The 12,240-nt window shown below is 45.5% G+C and overlaps 1 protein-coding gene across 5 annotated transcripts in view; it reads right to left on the bottom strand.

Moving 5' to 3' along the window:
* The window catches only part of Smoc1 (SPARC related modular calcium binding 1), a 148,202-nt gene that overhangs the window by 47,497 nt on the left and 88,465 nt on the right, over positions 1-12,240 (bottom strand). For all 5 annotated transcript variants that reach the window (XM_004837310.4, XM_004837312.4, XM_087195325.1 and 2 more), the window contains exons 4-5: positions 4,776-4,875; positions 2,638-2,685 (exon numbers count right to left, since the gene is read on the bottom strand). In XM_004837310.4, the coding sequence (XP_004837367.1) occupies positions 2,638-2,685; positions 4,776-4,875 (148 nt within the window). The remainder of the gene's footprint in view (positions 1-2,637; positions 2,686-4,775; positions 4,876-12,240) is intronic.

Below are 12,240 nucleotides of genomic sequence, written 5' to 3'. Positions count from 1 at the left end.
CCTCCTTTCCAGCCGTAGCAGCCTGCAAACAGCCCTGACCAGCATGGCTTTGAGGCAGGCCTGAGACTGTAAGCTCAGCTCTAGGGAGATGCTTTCGGGGGCAGCCACGTGTGGGCACAAGCTCAGACAAGGGCCCTTTGTGGCTTCCCACCTGCTGCCCTGCAGAGCACATTCCATTCCTAAGTGGCAGCTGAAAGAGGAACCTTGGCAGGTCGACACAGGATATTACGAATGCCCTCTACCTTGCACCCTGTCCCAATTCAAACTATGGCTTCCTGGACAGGTGTTACTTCAGGTGGCCCTTCCTACAGGTGGCCTGAACCTGCTCCTCATGGCCTGGCCCATGACACACAAAGAGCAGAGGATTCCGTGCCTAACTTGATCCTCCAAGTAGAGAGAAAGAGAGACCACAGGGCAGAATTCGAGTCCCCCATGGGAAAGTAGCTCTAGGGTACACACACACACACACACACACACACACACACACACACACACACCCTTGTCCTGACCTTTGCCCTGAAGAAGCCTCTGCAGGAACTATCTGGGAGGGAGGAGCCCATGTAGAGCAGGAAGCAAAGAGCTGGGAGCTGGCATCAATCTTTCCCTCTGAGAGGAAGCTTCAGGCTCTTCCCCATTACCTGTGTTACCCCTGGAGGAGACAGCTCCTCTGCAGCAGACTCTAAGACTAAGAGGGGACAAAAGGTGCTGTCCACTGTCATTTACTGTAAATGTCATTCCCAGCCCACTGCCCTCTTCCAGCTGGCTCATAAGAGCCCAGAGGGGCCATGGCTGTGTCTCTCATTGTTACCCACAGGGTGCAAAGCCACATCAACCTGGAGAACAGGTCTCTGTTCAGTTTAAGGAGTCAAATCCCACAGATGGCCTTTCCTGGTGCAGATATTTTATCTGCTCCAGATGGGGAAAATCTGAGCAGTAAGTTTGCACGACTGCCATTTTTCCCACTTCCACCGCGACCTCATGCCCAGAAACAAGGTGATAAGCCTGAAGATTTCAGCTGCAACAAGCAAAACTAAAGGCAGCTCCCATTCCCAAATCCTGCAGACACACGCCATTGGCAGCACTGGTGATTTCAGATCTTGAGACCTACTTTTCTCCTGTCTCCCTATTTTCCTACCTGGGAAGGAACACTAGCCCACAGGGCTGTCTCCCCCACTCTGGGAAGGACCTGGAAAGTGCTTGTGCCTTCTTTTAACCCACTTACATGCTCCTGCCCAGGGTAAAAGGAGCTGCCCAACTGGTCCATGGGCCCATGTTTCCTGTGGGTGGTGGGAGCACCATGTGCCACTTCCACATCTTGGAGCACCTGCACTCGGGGCACAGGCTCTCTGGATTCTTATCTGCTGCATTCAGGGTAGGTGGCTTTGCCTCTTGTTCTCATCCCCATGGTGTACGTACCTGGGCCAGGGGCCAGGGCCTGGCCTTGCTCTCCCACTAACTATGTGTATAGCACAAGCCTGCAGACTTCCTCTGACTCTCAGCAGGTCTAGCTCTCCATGTGGGAGCTTATGAGCACGTCATCTCCAAGGTCTGGATGCAGAGGGAAGCCTTAAGCCTAGTTATATAGGAGCTCTTCAGTGTTCACACACACGAGGAAATGGATTCTTGCTTTCCAGGCCACCACCAGATCCTTGTGTGTGCTGTCTGGGAAATCAGTAGCAGTGAACTCTAGGCCTCAAACTGTCTTCGACACTGGAGACTGTGGTCAGCATTTCCCAATGCTATTCCTCATGCCCGCTGATCCACTGTACAGCGTTCACACAAATATCAGCTATATAACTCGTGGGGCCCACTGCGAAAGGAAAATGCATGGCCCCCTGTACAAAAACCAGGAAAAGTGACATTACAGGTGCTAAACTATAAAGCTTTACCCTTTCTTCCATAGTCTCTCTCTTTTGACTCTGGCATGATGGTTTTTAATTTGCTATTTAGTATTGCACGAGGTAAAGAAAACTTAAAACCTCAAGTCTGCTGTAGGAACAGGTTAGCATGCATCACAACAGCTGTGTGCTACTGCGGTAACAAGGCCCAGCATCCGATACTCATGGAGCATGCATCTTCTCTGCTTATGTGCACTAGGTCACTGTTCTCTCAGACCCAAGACAAAATTATTCAGAATTTCAAGAGAACAACTCCACAGGTCACACATCCATGAAGCCAGCCCAGCCTCAGTGAGGGAAGTCTAGATACACTGGAACACATGATTAAGGAGAATCAGTAGGGGAAAAAAAAATACTTAAATAGGTTTATAAAACAAGACAGCTAAGGGCAGACATGCACACCTTGTTTTCTCATCCTCTTTGACTAAACACTGGCCTCCCTGGTAGCTGATTAACTGAATTTCCCAGGTGCCAAAATTCTCAGAGCTCTCCTAAAAGTCCCCGTCAGCTCTGTGCTTCTCTCTTTTCACTACCTTTGAAAATTCTGGGAGCTTGATAGCTACCGCCACGTGAGCCTTACCTCCAGGGCTTCTGAAAGGAAACGGGGAATGAGAACGGAGGAGACTTTCTGTAAGCCACTTGCAGCTTTCACCCCAGGCTCCTCCTATCTTGTCTAAGAACTCCTTCATGGGCTGGCTTGAGATGCAAACATTTAGATAAAGCATAAAACTCCACTCACCTTTCTTTCCTGAGTTAACCTGGCTCGAGGGCTTGTCAGTGACTGAACCTTGAGTGAGAGGGGAAACAAAAACATTGGCATTCAGATGCACTGCACTTGGTTTTTTTCAAAGCCCAATGCTATGAGCATATGGATGGATATATACATATATATAATATATATATTATATATATATCACACCCAGGGATATTATGTACAAAGTCACATGGTGAGTGCGGTTTGTTTAACATCAATGTCACTGATAACCCAGCACTGTTTTCAGATGAACTATGATTTCCAGGTTCCCTGGCATTAGTCTTGACTAGGTTTTTATGAAATTCCACATCCACATAACTCCCCATTTCAATACCTGCCCCTCAAATTCATACCCCATGTCCCCCACTTCTCACTGACTCCATGGCTGAGCCATATCGAGTCAGCAGAACCAACTGAAAAGAGACTCTTCTTATTGCAAATGCAATGACTGACATCCTCCCTTGCTGGTTAGGGCAGGAAATCGGTGATTTTCCATCTGCATTAAGTAGAAAATTGTTGGCCCAATTGTACTGAATGGGCCAAAATAGTCTGAGGCATGGAAACAATTTCCTAGACAGAGCCTATTCCTCAAGGAGGGGTAGCATGTGCATTTGTCCAGACATTTGCCCTGCGTATCCTAGGATGCCACATATACCCATCCTCCAGGCCTATCCCCATGGCACCTGTCTTTTCCATGAAGCCCAATTTTACACATACAGGGCACAGTCACTGATCACAGAAAGCCATCCATGGAGGTCCCACCACCAAAAGACAAGAGAGAATCTATGTTTTGCTAATCAATATCATTTCCTTCTCCAAATACTAGCTTTGTGAGATTTCTGTTATATTGCCCTGCATGGCCTGTTTCTAGTCCCTTCATTTGCTTTAAATGAAACTTTCCAGGTCATTTGCAAAGAAGGCTAATTCCTGCCCTTCCCCACCTCAACCTCAATTAAGGTTTTTGGTTTCCCTATAAACCACAAATAAAGTAAACTTCCATTCTAGTATGCAAATTTTGGTGTCCTAACATATATTCTTACTGCCCTTCCCACTTACTTTTCCCTTTACATAGAAAAGCTACTAGAAAAATGGATACATTTTGTAAAAAAAAAAAAAAAAAAAAAAATTAGGCTAGTAAGACTGCTAGCCTTAGGCATTCCCATATATTTTAGCATAACTTTCTATACTTTTTGCACATAATATTAAAAATAATAAAAGCATTTTCACACAGATAGAGGAAATATAAAGCAGCTGATGGGTAAGCCTTTTTTGAATAAGGGCTGAGCTACATGGTGAATTTAAGAGAGTGGCTCATGAGTTCCTTACCAATAAATGAAAATGGGCAGCATGGGGCTTGTGTAAATCCATAATCCACAATCCCATGAAATTGACCTAACAACAGAATTCCTTTATGCTTATCAAGTTGGGAACAGTAATGACTTAATTTTTGGTATGGACTAACCCAACAGATCACCATCAAGCAGTAGTTTCCTCACTTGCCTAAGCATCAGAACCACAGGAGACGTGTCATAAAAATAAGGACTGCAAGTCTTACTCCAAATGTATAGAATCAGCATGTACAAAAAGAAGCCTTGATATCTGGGTTCTTTTTAATTTCCCAGGTACTGCTGAGGATCAGCTGGATTTAAGGGCCACTGTTAGGAAAATTGTCCATGATTCTACTTTATATTGTTCAAGGGAGGCAAACCTATGGTACAGAGGCCACCGCTGTCCTCTCCTGCACACACGAAAACCAGCACTAATTGATCACTGTGGCCTTTGATGTGGAACGTCCATGCAGTCTCAAAGTCCATTCCAATAACACGCTTCAATAGCAATCAGTCAGCATACAAGCTACAAATATAAATGTCATCCCAGCTCTAGGGGTTTCAGTCAATGCTTAGGAAAAGAGCATTGAACCGGAAACCTAAATATATACATGTGGCTATATACTGACCCTTCTCATCCAGCTGACCATTGAGCAAGTGTGTTGCAGTGAAGTCCTCCCTGACCGGGAAAGACATCATAGCCACCACCAACCTTTCAAAGGTTCCCCTAGGAGATGATCCCCCAAGGGATTTTTCTCCAACCCCTTTTGTGCTTCCCGCCCCTCCCTACGGTACCTGAACATACAGGAGTTTTGTTCTGCACAGAAGAACCACTGATAGGTTTCCCATCTGGGGTGACACACCAGCAGTACCCTGTGTAGGTATGGCACTGCACCTGTTCAGAGAAGTGGGAAAGGAAGAGAATCATAAGTCTTGGGTCACCATATCAAGAGTCATCTCTCACCCCTTTCAAGCATCACTCATACAGTAGAAGAGCTCCTTCCACCTCTCACCTCACCTCTTGCTCCAGAGTGACTCTCACAGGTTGACCAGTCAGCCAATGGCATCAATATGCTTGCTGTATGACCCACATATACAACCACAATTTATCTGCTTTCTTTGACTCCAAAAATTTAATATCTGCTATCGTGCTGAGACACGTCCACTGTGATTTTCCTGTGTGTGTAGGTCTCCTAATACTGGTATTTTTTTCCTGAAGGCTGGCATATGCTCCCATCCAATTGTAAAAGATTCTGAACAGTAAACTAATTTACCAAGTACAAGTTGGAATGTTACCATTGTGGACTGATATTACACTTCTTTAACAAATAGAAGTAAATGGTAAGTTTTTCTTCTTGTTCCAGCTTCTCCAGGCATTCATTCATGGGTCACCCTGTCTACTGACCACATGGCTCTCCTGAAACAAGGGCACCCATCATGAGGTTAAGGCAAGATCAAAGCCCCTTATGTCTGCAGGTTCTATTTCATGAGGCCCACCTGTACCACTGGGTGATCTTCCTCAAGATCTATGAACTGGTCTAAGAACAGTCAATGAAAACAAGGTTTTTTGCATCCTTTGGGGCAACTTCTTTCCTCTTTCAATAGCTGTCACTTTGCCCACCTCCTCCCACCCTACCCCACTGTCTTCTTCCCATTGTTTTCTCTGTGGTATTCCTAATCACACAGAAAGGCATATCCCCTTGCTTTAAAATCCTTCAATGATTCACCTTTGGACTTCGGATAGAGATTTAACTAATTTGCATGGCACTTGAGGTCAAGATTCCCCCACCTCATCTATTCCTGCAGTGTCATTCTCCACCCATGGCTCTACAGACACACACACACACACACACACACACACACACACACACACCTTCCACTCTGGCCACAATGAACTCTTTAATGCTCCCAAACACACCCTAGTTTCTCATGACTGAATCTTAATTTGCTCCAGCTATTCAATTTGTCTGGGATACCATTCTCTAACCTGTTCCCAACACTCTCCTAATCTCTCTGCATCCCATCCTCCTTTATCATCCACCTTCTCCTCTGTCTCCTTCCTCTGATCTTTCCCCAAATCAGAACCCTTATCACCATGAACTCTAGCTATGGGTTTGGCTACTCCATCTCCCTGCTTTAGACCTCAAGGATGCATAATAGCTATTTCTACATTCCCTGCGTAGAGCATTAACACCTGAAATTTTATTGTAGGTAACTGATGGGTTGCATAAAGGCACGAATTCTCATGTTTCCTCAATTCTTGGTCTCCATCAATTCTAAAAATGCAACATCAATTTATACAGCTGTGCTACATTAAATGCAGATCTCAATGATAAGATGTATGCCAACTGCAATGATATTAAAGTATGAAAAAAGTGAGCCTCTTGGGACCAAGGACATATTAAAATTGAGATTAGACAGTAATTGCATACAAATTGAGTAGGGAAATAATGAAGGAGACAGAGTGAAAAGAGCAATCTGACAGGCTGAGACCCAGATGTTATCACTAAGGTAGAAAAATCTACAGAAAGGCTTCTGTTCTTGCTTAGGTACCAAACACCATAACTTCCCCCAAGACAAGTTATTTCATCACAAGCCTATCCACAGAAATCAGGAGAAGGCAAGATGGAGGGACCCTTGTTCCTACCAGGAAGATGACTCTTGTCAAAATGAAGCCCTTGCCTCTACAATTTCTGCAAGGAGGTTGTACATAATGCCTTAATCCCAGAACCATGCTCCATTCCCACTTTGTTTCAGGGCTATGGTTGATATTCCCTGTGGAATAATAACCACCTGTGGCCACTTACCAAGATCAATAGCTCAGGTTGGGTCGTGCTACTTTATAAGGAGGCCTAATTGTGAACTGGAAAGAAATCCAGGTAGAACAGGGTTTAATCCTGGTCCACCCAATCGGGAGCCAGGCACACTACTGTGAGAGCTTTTGGACACCCCTTCATACACCAAATGGAGAGGAGGGTTATGGTGAAACAACTTGTCTTGGAAGAAACTATGGTGTTTGGTAGCAATGTTGAGCCTGGAGGAGCTGGTGAGGCAGTCCAGTGCCTCATATGCGGTAAAGGACAGATAGAGTAGCTGTGGTGATGACTGATGACTGCTCTGACCATCCAGCTCCTCACAGGCCAGAGCTCTTCTAGTACTCTCAGAAGGCATGAGTGGGAAAATTGGAGCTGACCCCTTCAGATTCCACTGGCCCTGCAGGGGGTATTTCCTAGATACAAGTCCCAGCCAGGGACAGCATTTTAATGGGATCTGGCTGGCAACTTTCTCCTCACTGGCCAATAATCACCTCTGGGGACTCGGCCCAGGGTCTGGGGAGCCATACTGACTCACTCCAAGGCTCCTTGGCTTCCATGGTCAAGGTAGGCATCTTTCTGCACAAGGCCTGTGCACCAAGCCAGCATCCATGGCTGTGCCTCTGCTCAGGGCTACACTGATGGTGCCAGGCACTGTCGTCAGGCAGGCTGCAGAGAACTGGCCTATGTGAAAGCCTCTCCAATGGGCAGGCACAGAGTCCCAGCTAAGGTTACTGGGGACAGAACTAAATTCATAAGGAAAAGGTGGCGCCCAAAGCTTTCTTTCAGGGGATATAATCTGACCTCTGGGATCAGTGGGTCCTAGGGGCCACTTTCTCCCTGAGTGGGCCCATTGTATCCTTGCAGGCACATGAGCACTGCCTCCTAGCCCCCAGCCAGGCCCACAGGGCCAAACACAGCTTCCTTCTCCCCAGGGCCCTCAGCAATTGCCCCACCTACCCTCCAAGGAACAGACCCCAAATTACAAAGTCCTCAGGCTGGGAGCTCCTTCCAAATTCCATAAAATTGAAGCTGAATGAGGAACTGCTGTCATGTTCCTCTGAGGCCTGGGGTACACAGCATCAGCATACCTGCCCCAGATGTGCTGTAGGGGAGGGGGCAGCTCGGAGCCAGTGAAATTACAAAGACCCCAAGAGGCTCTCAGATTGCAGAAGTGACCAAGAAAAACTCCATTCCTGAAGGGCCCTTCAGGGATACAGCCTGTGCTTCTAAATAGAGGTTGGTTTTTTGTTTTTGTTTTGGGTTGTTGTTTTGAGGTAGGGCCTCAATTTATAGTGCAAGCTGGCCTCAAATTCATAGTGATCCTCCTGCCTCAGGCTCCTGAGTGCTGGGATTACAGATGTGCATTACCATGCCCAGCTAAGAAGTGGTTTTTTTAAATTGCCCTGGGGGGTGGGGGCAGGGATTTAGCTCAGTGGTTCTGCCGTCTGCCTGGAAAGCACAAGGTCCGGAGTGCCATCGCAGAACCAATAAATATATAAATAAATAAATAAATAAATAAATTGCCCTGGGGTATTTTCAAGGTGTCTTCTTGCAGAAAAGAACTGAACTGGAGACAGACTGCAGTCTCAGAAAGTTTCTTCGTCAGACTAAGCCTCAGACTCTGCATTTATTTTAAAAGGAAAGATGATGATGATGATGATAGTAACTATTTCAGCTGTTGGGACAGTTAAATTAGATAATGTAAATAAAGCACTTAGCTCACAGGGTAAGTTCTCAGATAATTTTAACTATTTATTTTATTATCATCATGTTATTTTTTTTTAGCAAACCGTACACTCAAAAAGGCCGGAGCAAGATTATCTGATAGAAACAAAAGAACATCCTATTCTGACTAGGAAAGAGCAGTCTGAAATAAGAAAAATGTTTGAAAAAGTTTGGGAGGAGGAAGGGAAAGTTTGTTTTCATATAGGAATAGTAGTATTATCCTGAGAAAAGAGGGAAAGCTTCCTGCAGAAAAGCAGTTGGGGTAAGAATTCTATAGGGTTGATGCACAATCAAAATGCAAATTCTTCCCAGTTCACCCTTCTCCTACACAAATGGATTCTTTTAAATTAATAAGTAATACTTTTTGTTGCCTCAGAGCCTCAAATTAATCAGTTCACACCTTTAATCTATAGGAAAAGCCTGTGGCACAAGGAACTGATGAGGCCACTTCCAATATCTTGCTGAGCAGTTCTCAAAACTCAGTGTTTTCCAGCCTCAAAGGTACGGTTGCAAACCAAGGAACTGGTTCCTAACCCACACTGGCACATCCTAGCAAGGCTAAAGTTTCAACTGACAGGTCCTCCTTTAGGGACATAGAGTGTTTGTAAATTAACCAGCCGAAGTGAGGTTACCCTCTCTTGTGTTGTAACTATCTTGTTGGATATAACTGATGTTCCTAAGGGTACTTTAAAACAGTTTGTTCTTAGATAAGGAAGTTTCATCTGTGACTCACACACTTGGATACTATTGGCAAGAGGCCCTTTCCATAAACAGCCCAGTTGTATATTGCAGCTCAACCACTGTCCAAATTAAGAAAAATTTGAAACCATTTTAAGTCTGCTAATCTTCAACATTAGCTCAACCCCTGGCCACCTAGGAGAATGTGGAGACCAGCACCCCAACAAAGGTGAACAAGTGACCAGCGAGCAGTGAGGCACTGAGAAAACACCAGCTTATAGGGGACAAACTTTGGAGAGTATCAAGAAAACCAGAGGGGCAGAGGGATTGTGCATATAGTCCTGCAGGTCTCCATCACCCACGGGGCCATGACCAAAATGGAAAACCCCACCCTCTACCTTGACCATGGTTTCTCCATCTCCTTCCATGATCTCTGCATCACCCTACGTAGAGCTCAAAGTGACCTTGTGTGTAAGTCCTTTACAGGACAGGCACAGGCAGCACTATTGATTCAAATGTCACAGGTAGTTAATAAACATCCAAGAAATTAGAGTCCTGATATTCAAATGCTTATAACATTGTAGAACTGACAAAGAGCCAGGAAAAGCTTTAGAGATTGCCAGTCTAACCAAACGTCTTACAAGTGAGGAAACTGAGGCCCATACACGAGAAGCAGCATGGACTCAGGGTCCAAGTCCTGGCAGATGGAAACCTCTCAGCCTTGAAGGGAGAAAGAGAAAGGGAGCAGTTTCAAGTGCTGGTGTCAGAGGGAACTGACCGAGTCTTCGTGTCTCCCACTTCTCTCTCCATCATATAGAACTCTTCTGGGAGAGGAGGATGGGGGCAAATAGTCTCACCGAGGAGGAGCTGAAAGAGAACCTTTTGCCCAGTGTAAATGAGAGGCCTTTTGGGAGTGGTTTGGGTATAGCTTGGAGGCCTCCACCACACTCACTGGCCAGCTGCTCTCCCTTTGCTGCTCCTAGGGGGTTTTCTGACAGCACCAGACTTCCCCTCCCAGAGCAGCCTCTGTTGTTTCTCTTTTTGCTCTGTTCTCCATCCTACTGGGCACCCACCTCCCTAGGGATCCCCAGGTGGAAACCATCTCCTGGCATGCCCACTTCCCTCTGCATCCTCTGTGTTCCTGCCCGGTGACCTCGGCCAAAGACAGCTGCTTTCCATTAGGCATGAACAGGAATTACCAGGGACCATGGTGTTTTCTGGCCAAGGAATTCTGGAAAGACTGGATTCAACCAAGTCAAAAGATTTCCTCACTGTCGAATTCCTAGATTTAGGTGATTTTACTAAAAAAGAGGGAGATCCTATTTGCAGCAATTCCAAAACTTCTTAAACTTCTTTAAAAATTCCTTGAATTTTTGTGTGGGGAGCCTTTGATGGCATTAGTATTGTCGGCCACGAACCCTGGAGCTGGGTAATAATGGAAGTGCAAGCTTTGCTTTATTTCTTCGCTATGCCCAAGTACTACTTTCTAAGAGTCTAGATGACAGATGTTCACTCATTAGTTCTGTATCCTTGGAATACCTCCCCTCCGGGGACAACCCCTCCTCTCCTTTTGTCAGGATTTTTCAAGCTAGATCTCTGTTAAGACACCTATCTTGGATTACCTTAGACCTTCAAGGGGAACTGGTATCATGGTTTAGATCTAAAATGGCCCCCAGAGCAAGGTGTGGTGGCACCTACCTGTAATCTCAGAATTTAGGAGGCTGAGACCAGAGGATTGCCTGGAGTTCTAGGTCACCCTGGGCTCCATAGTGAGATCAAGGTCAGCGTGAACCGCACAATAAGACCCTGTCTCAAATACGTATACACATACATAAATAGAGCCCCCAAAGCCTCAGGCGTTTGGAAAGTGATTGGATTATGGAGGCACCCTGGCTGGCTTGCTCTTGGGAGGCACAGTCTGGTCAGAGGTGATGGGTATCTCTCTTCCATGCTCCTCCCTTGACTCTCTGCTTCCTGGATCCCATGACATGAGCAGCTTTTCCTTCACTATGCCCTTCTGCCATGCTGTCCTTCCTTGGAGCCAGCAGATTATGGACTGAAACTACTAAGAAACATGCCAAAATAAACCACTTCTCCTAAGCTGTGGGTGTCAGGTATTGTGTCTCGGTAATGAAAAAGTGATTAAAACAATTGGGATCCCCTCCAACACAGAGAATCCCCTCACCCAGTGGCTTGATTTCCCCCATCCATCACTTTGCACCTATTTGTTAAAACAGAAAACATGAACCACATGCAAAGGCACAGGCTGAATTTGTCATTCTCAGTAGCAACTACCAAGCATGTAAGGCAGTGACTACACTCGTGCCCATGAGAAAAAACTAAACTAGAAGTAGAAGGCAGGTGGATATTTTCCTAACTCTCTTCTCTCCTGACAGTGGGAGTATGAAACTGTTTTCTTTCTTTTTAATCTGTCTGTTGGTCCAAATTCCTTAGCACTTGACTTCTCTGAGCCTATCTATGAAACAGAGATAAAGCCACCCTTTTGAACATCACTGAGATAGAGGTAAGATGCATAAAGCATTTAATGTACTGTCAGGTCATTGCCCTTCTTTTCCCCGTTTGTAGAGAAGCCATACACCATAGCCTCAAAGTACTGCTATTCTTGTTGGCTGCAGACATGGTCCCTGACTCTATGCCAGGTCTAGGGAGGATGGTCTGCTGGGGAATGAGGAATTTTCCTTTTAGAGTAATTACATCATTCTTCAAAATTTAAGAGGGGATGCAGAGAAGGAGATGATCCTTAATTTCAAAACCTCCTAAATATGGGGATCTTTTGTCAACTTCATTTTTTATGAGTTGATGATGTGGCATAACTGGCAGTAGACATTAGTTAGACAGCTCCATTCATCCTAGGCTATTTATGAGCACATCTGATAGCTTGTGTCCAGTTTGGGGAAGAGGGCCTTATCTCAAGGTCCTTGGGAAACTGGAGTTAGAAGATAAAAGCCTGGAAGAAAGAGACATAAATCCCTCTGATATGGGAATGAGCCACAAAACTAAGAATTTTGGCCAAGGCCTAA

This window comes from Heterocephalus glaber, unplaced genomic scaffold (assembly GCF_053883595.1).
Source record: "Heterocephalus glaber isolate CG9 unplaced genomic scaffold, H.glaber_assembly_v1.0 deba00001608, whole genome shotgun sequence".
Lineage (NCBI taxonomy): Eukaryota > Metazoa > Chordata > Mammalia > Rodentia > Bathyergidae > Heterocephalus > Heterocephalus glaber.
This window is presented reverse-complemented; position numbering and strand designations above follow the sequence as displayed.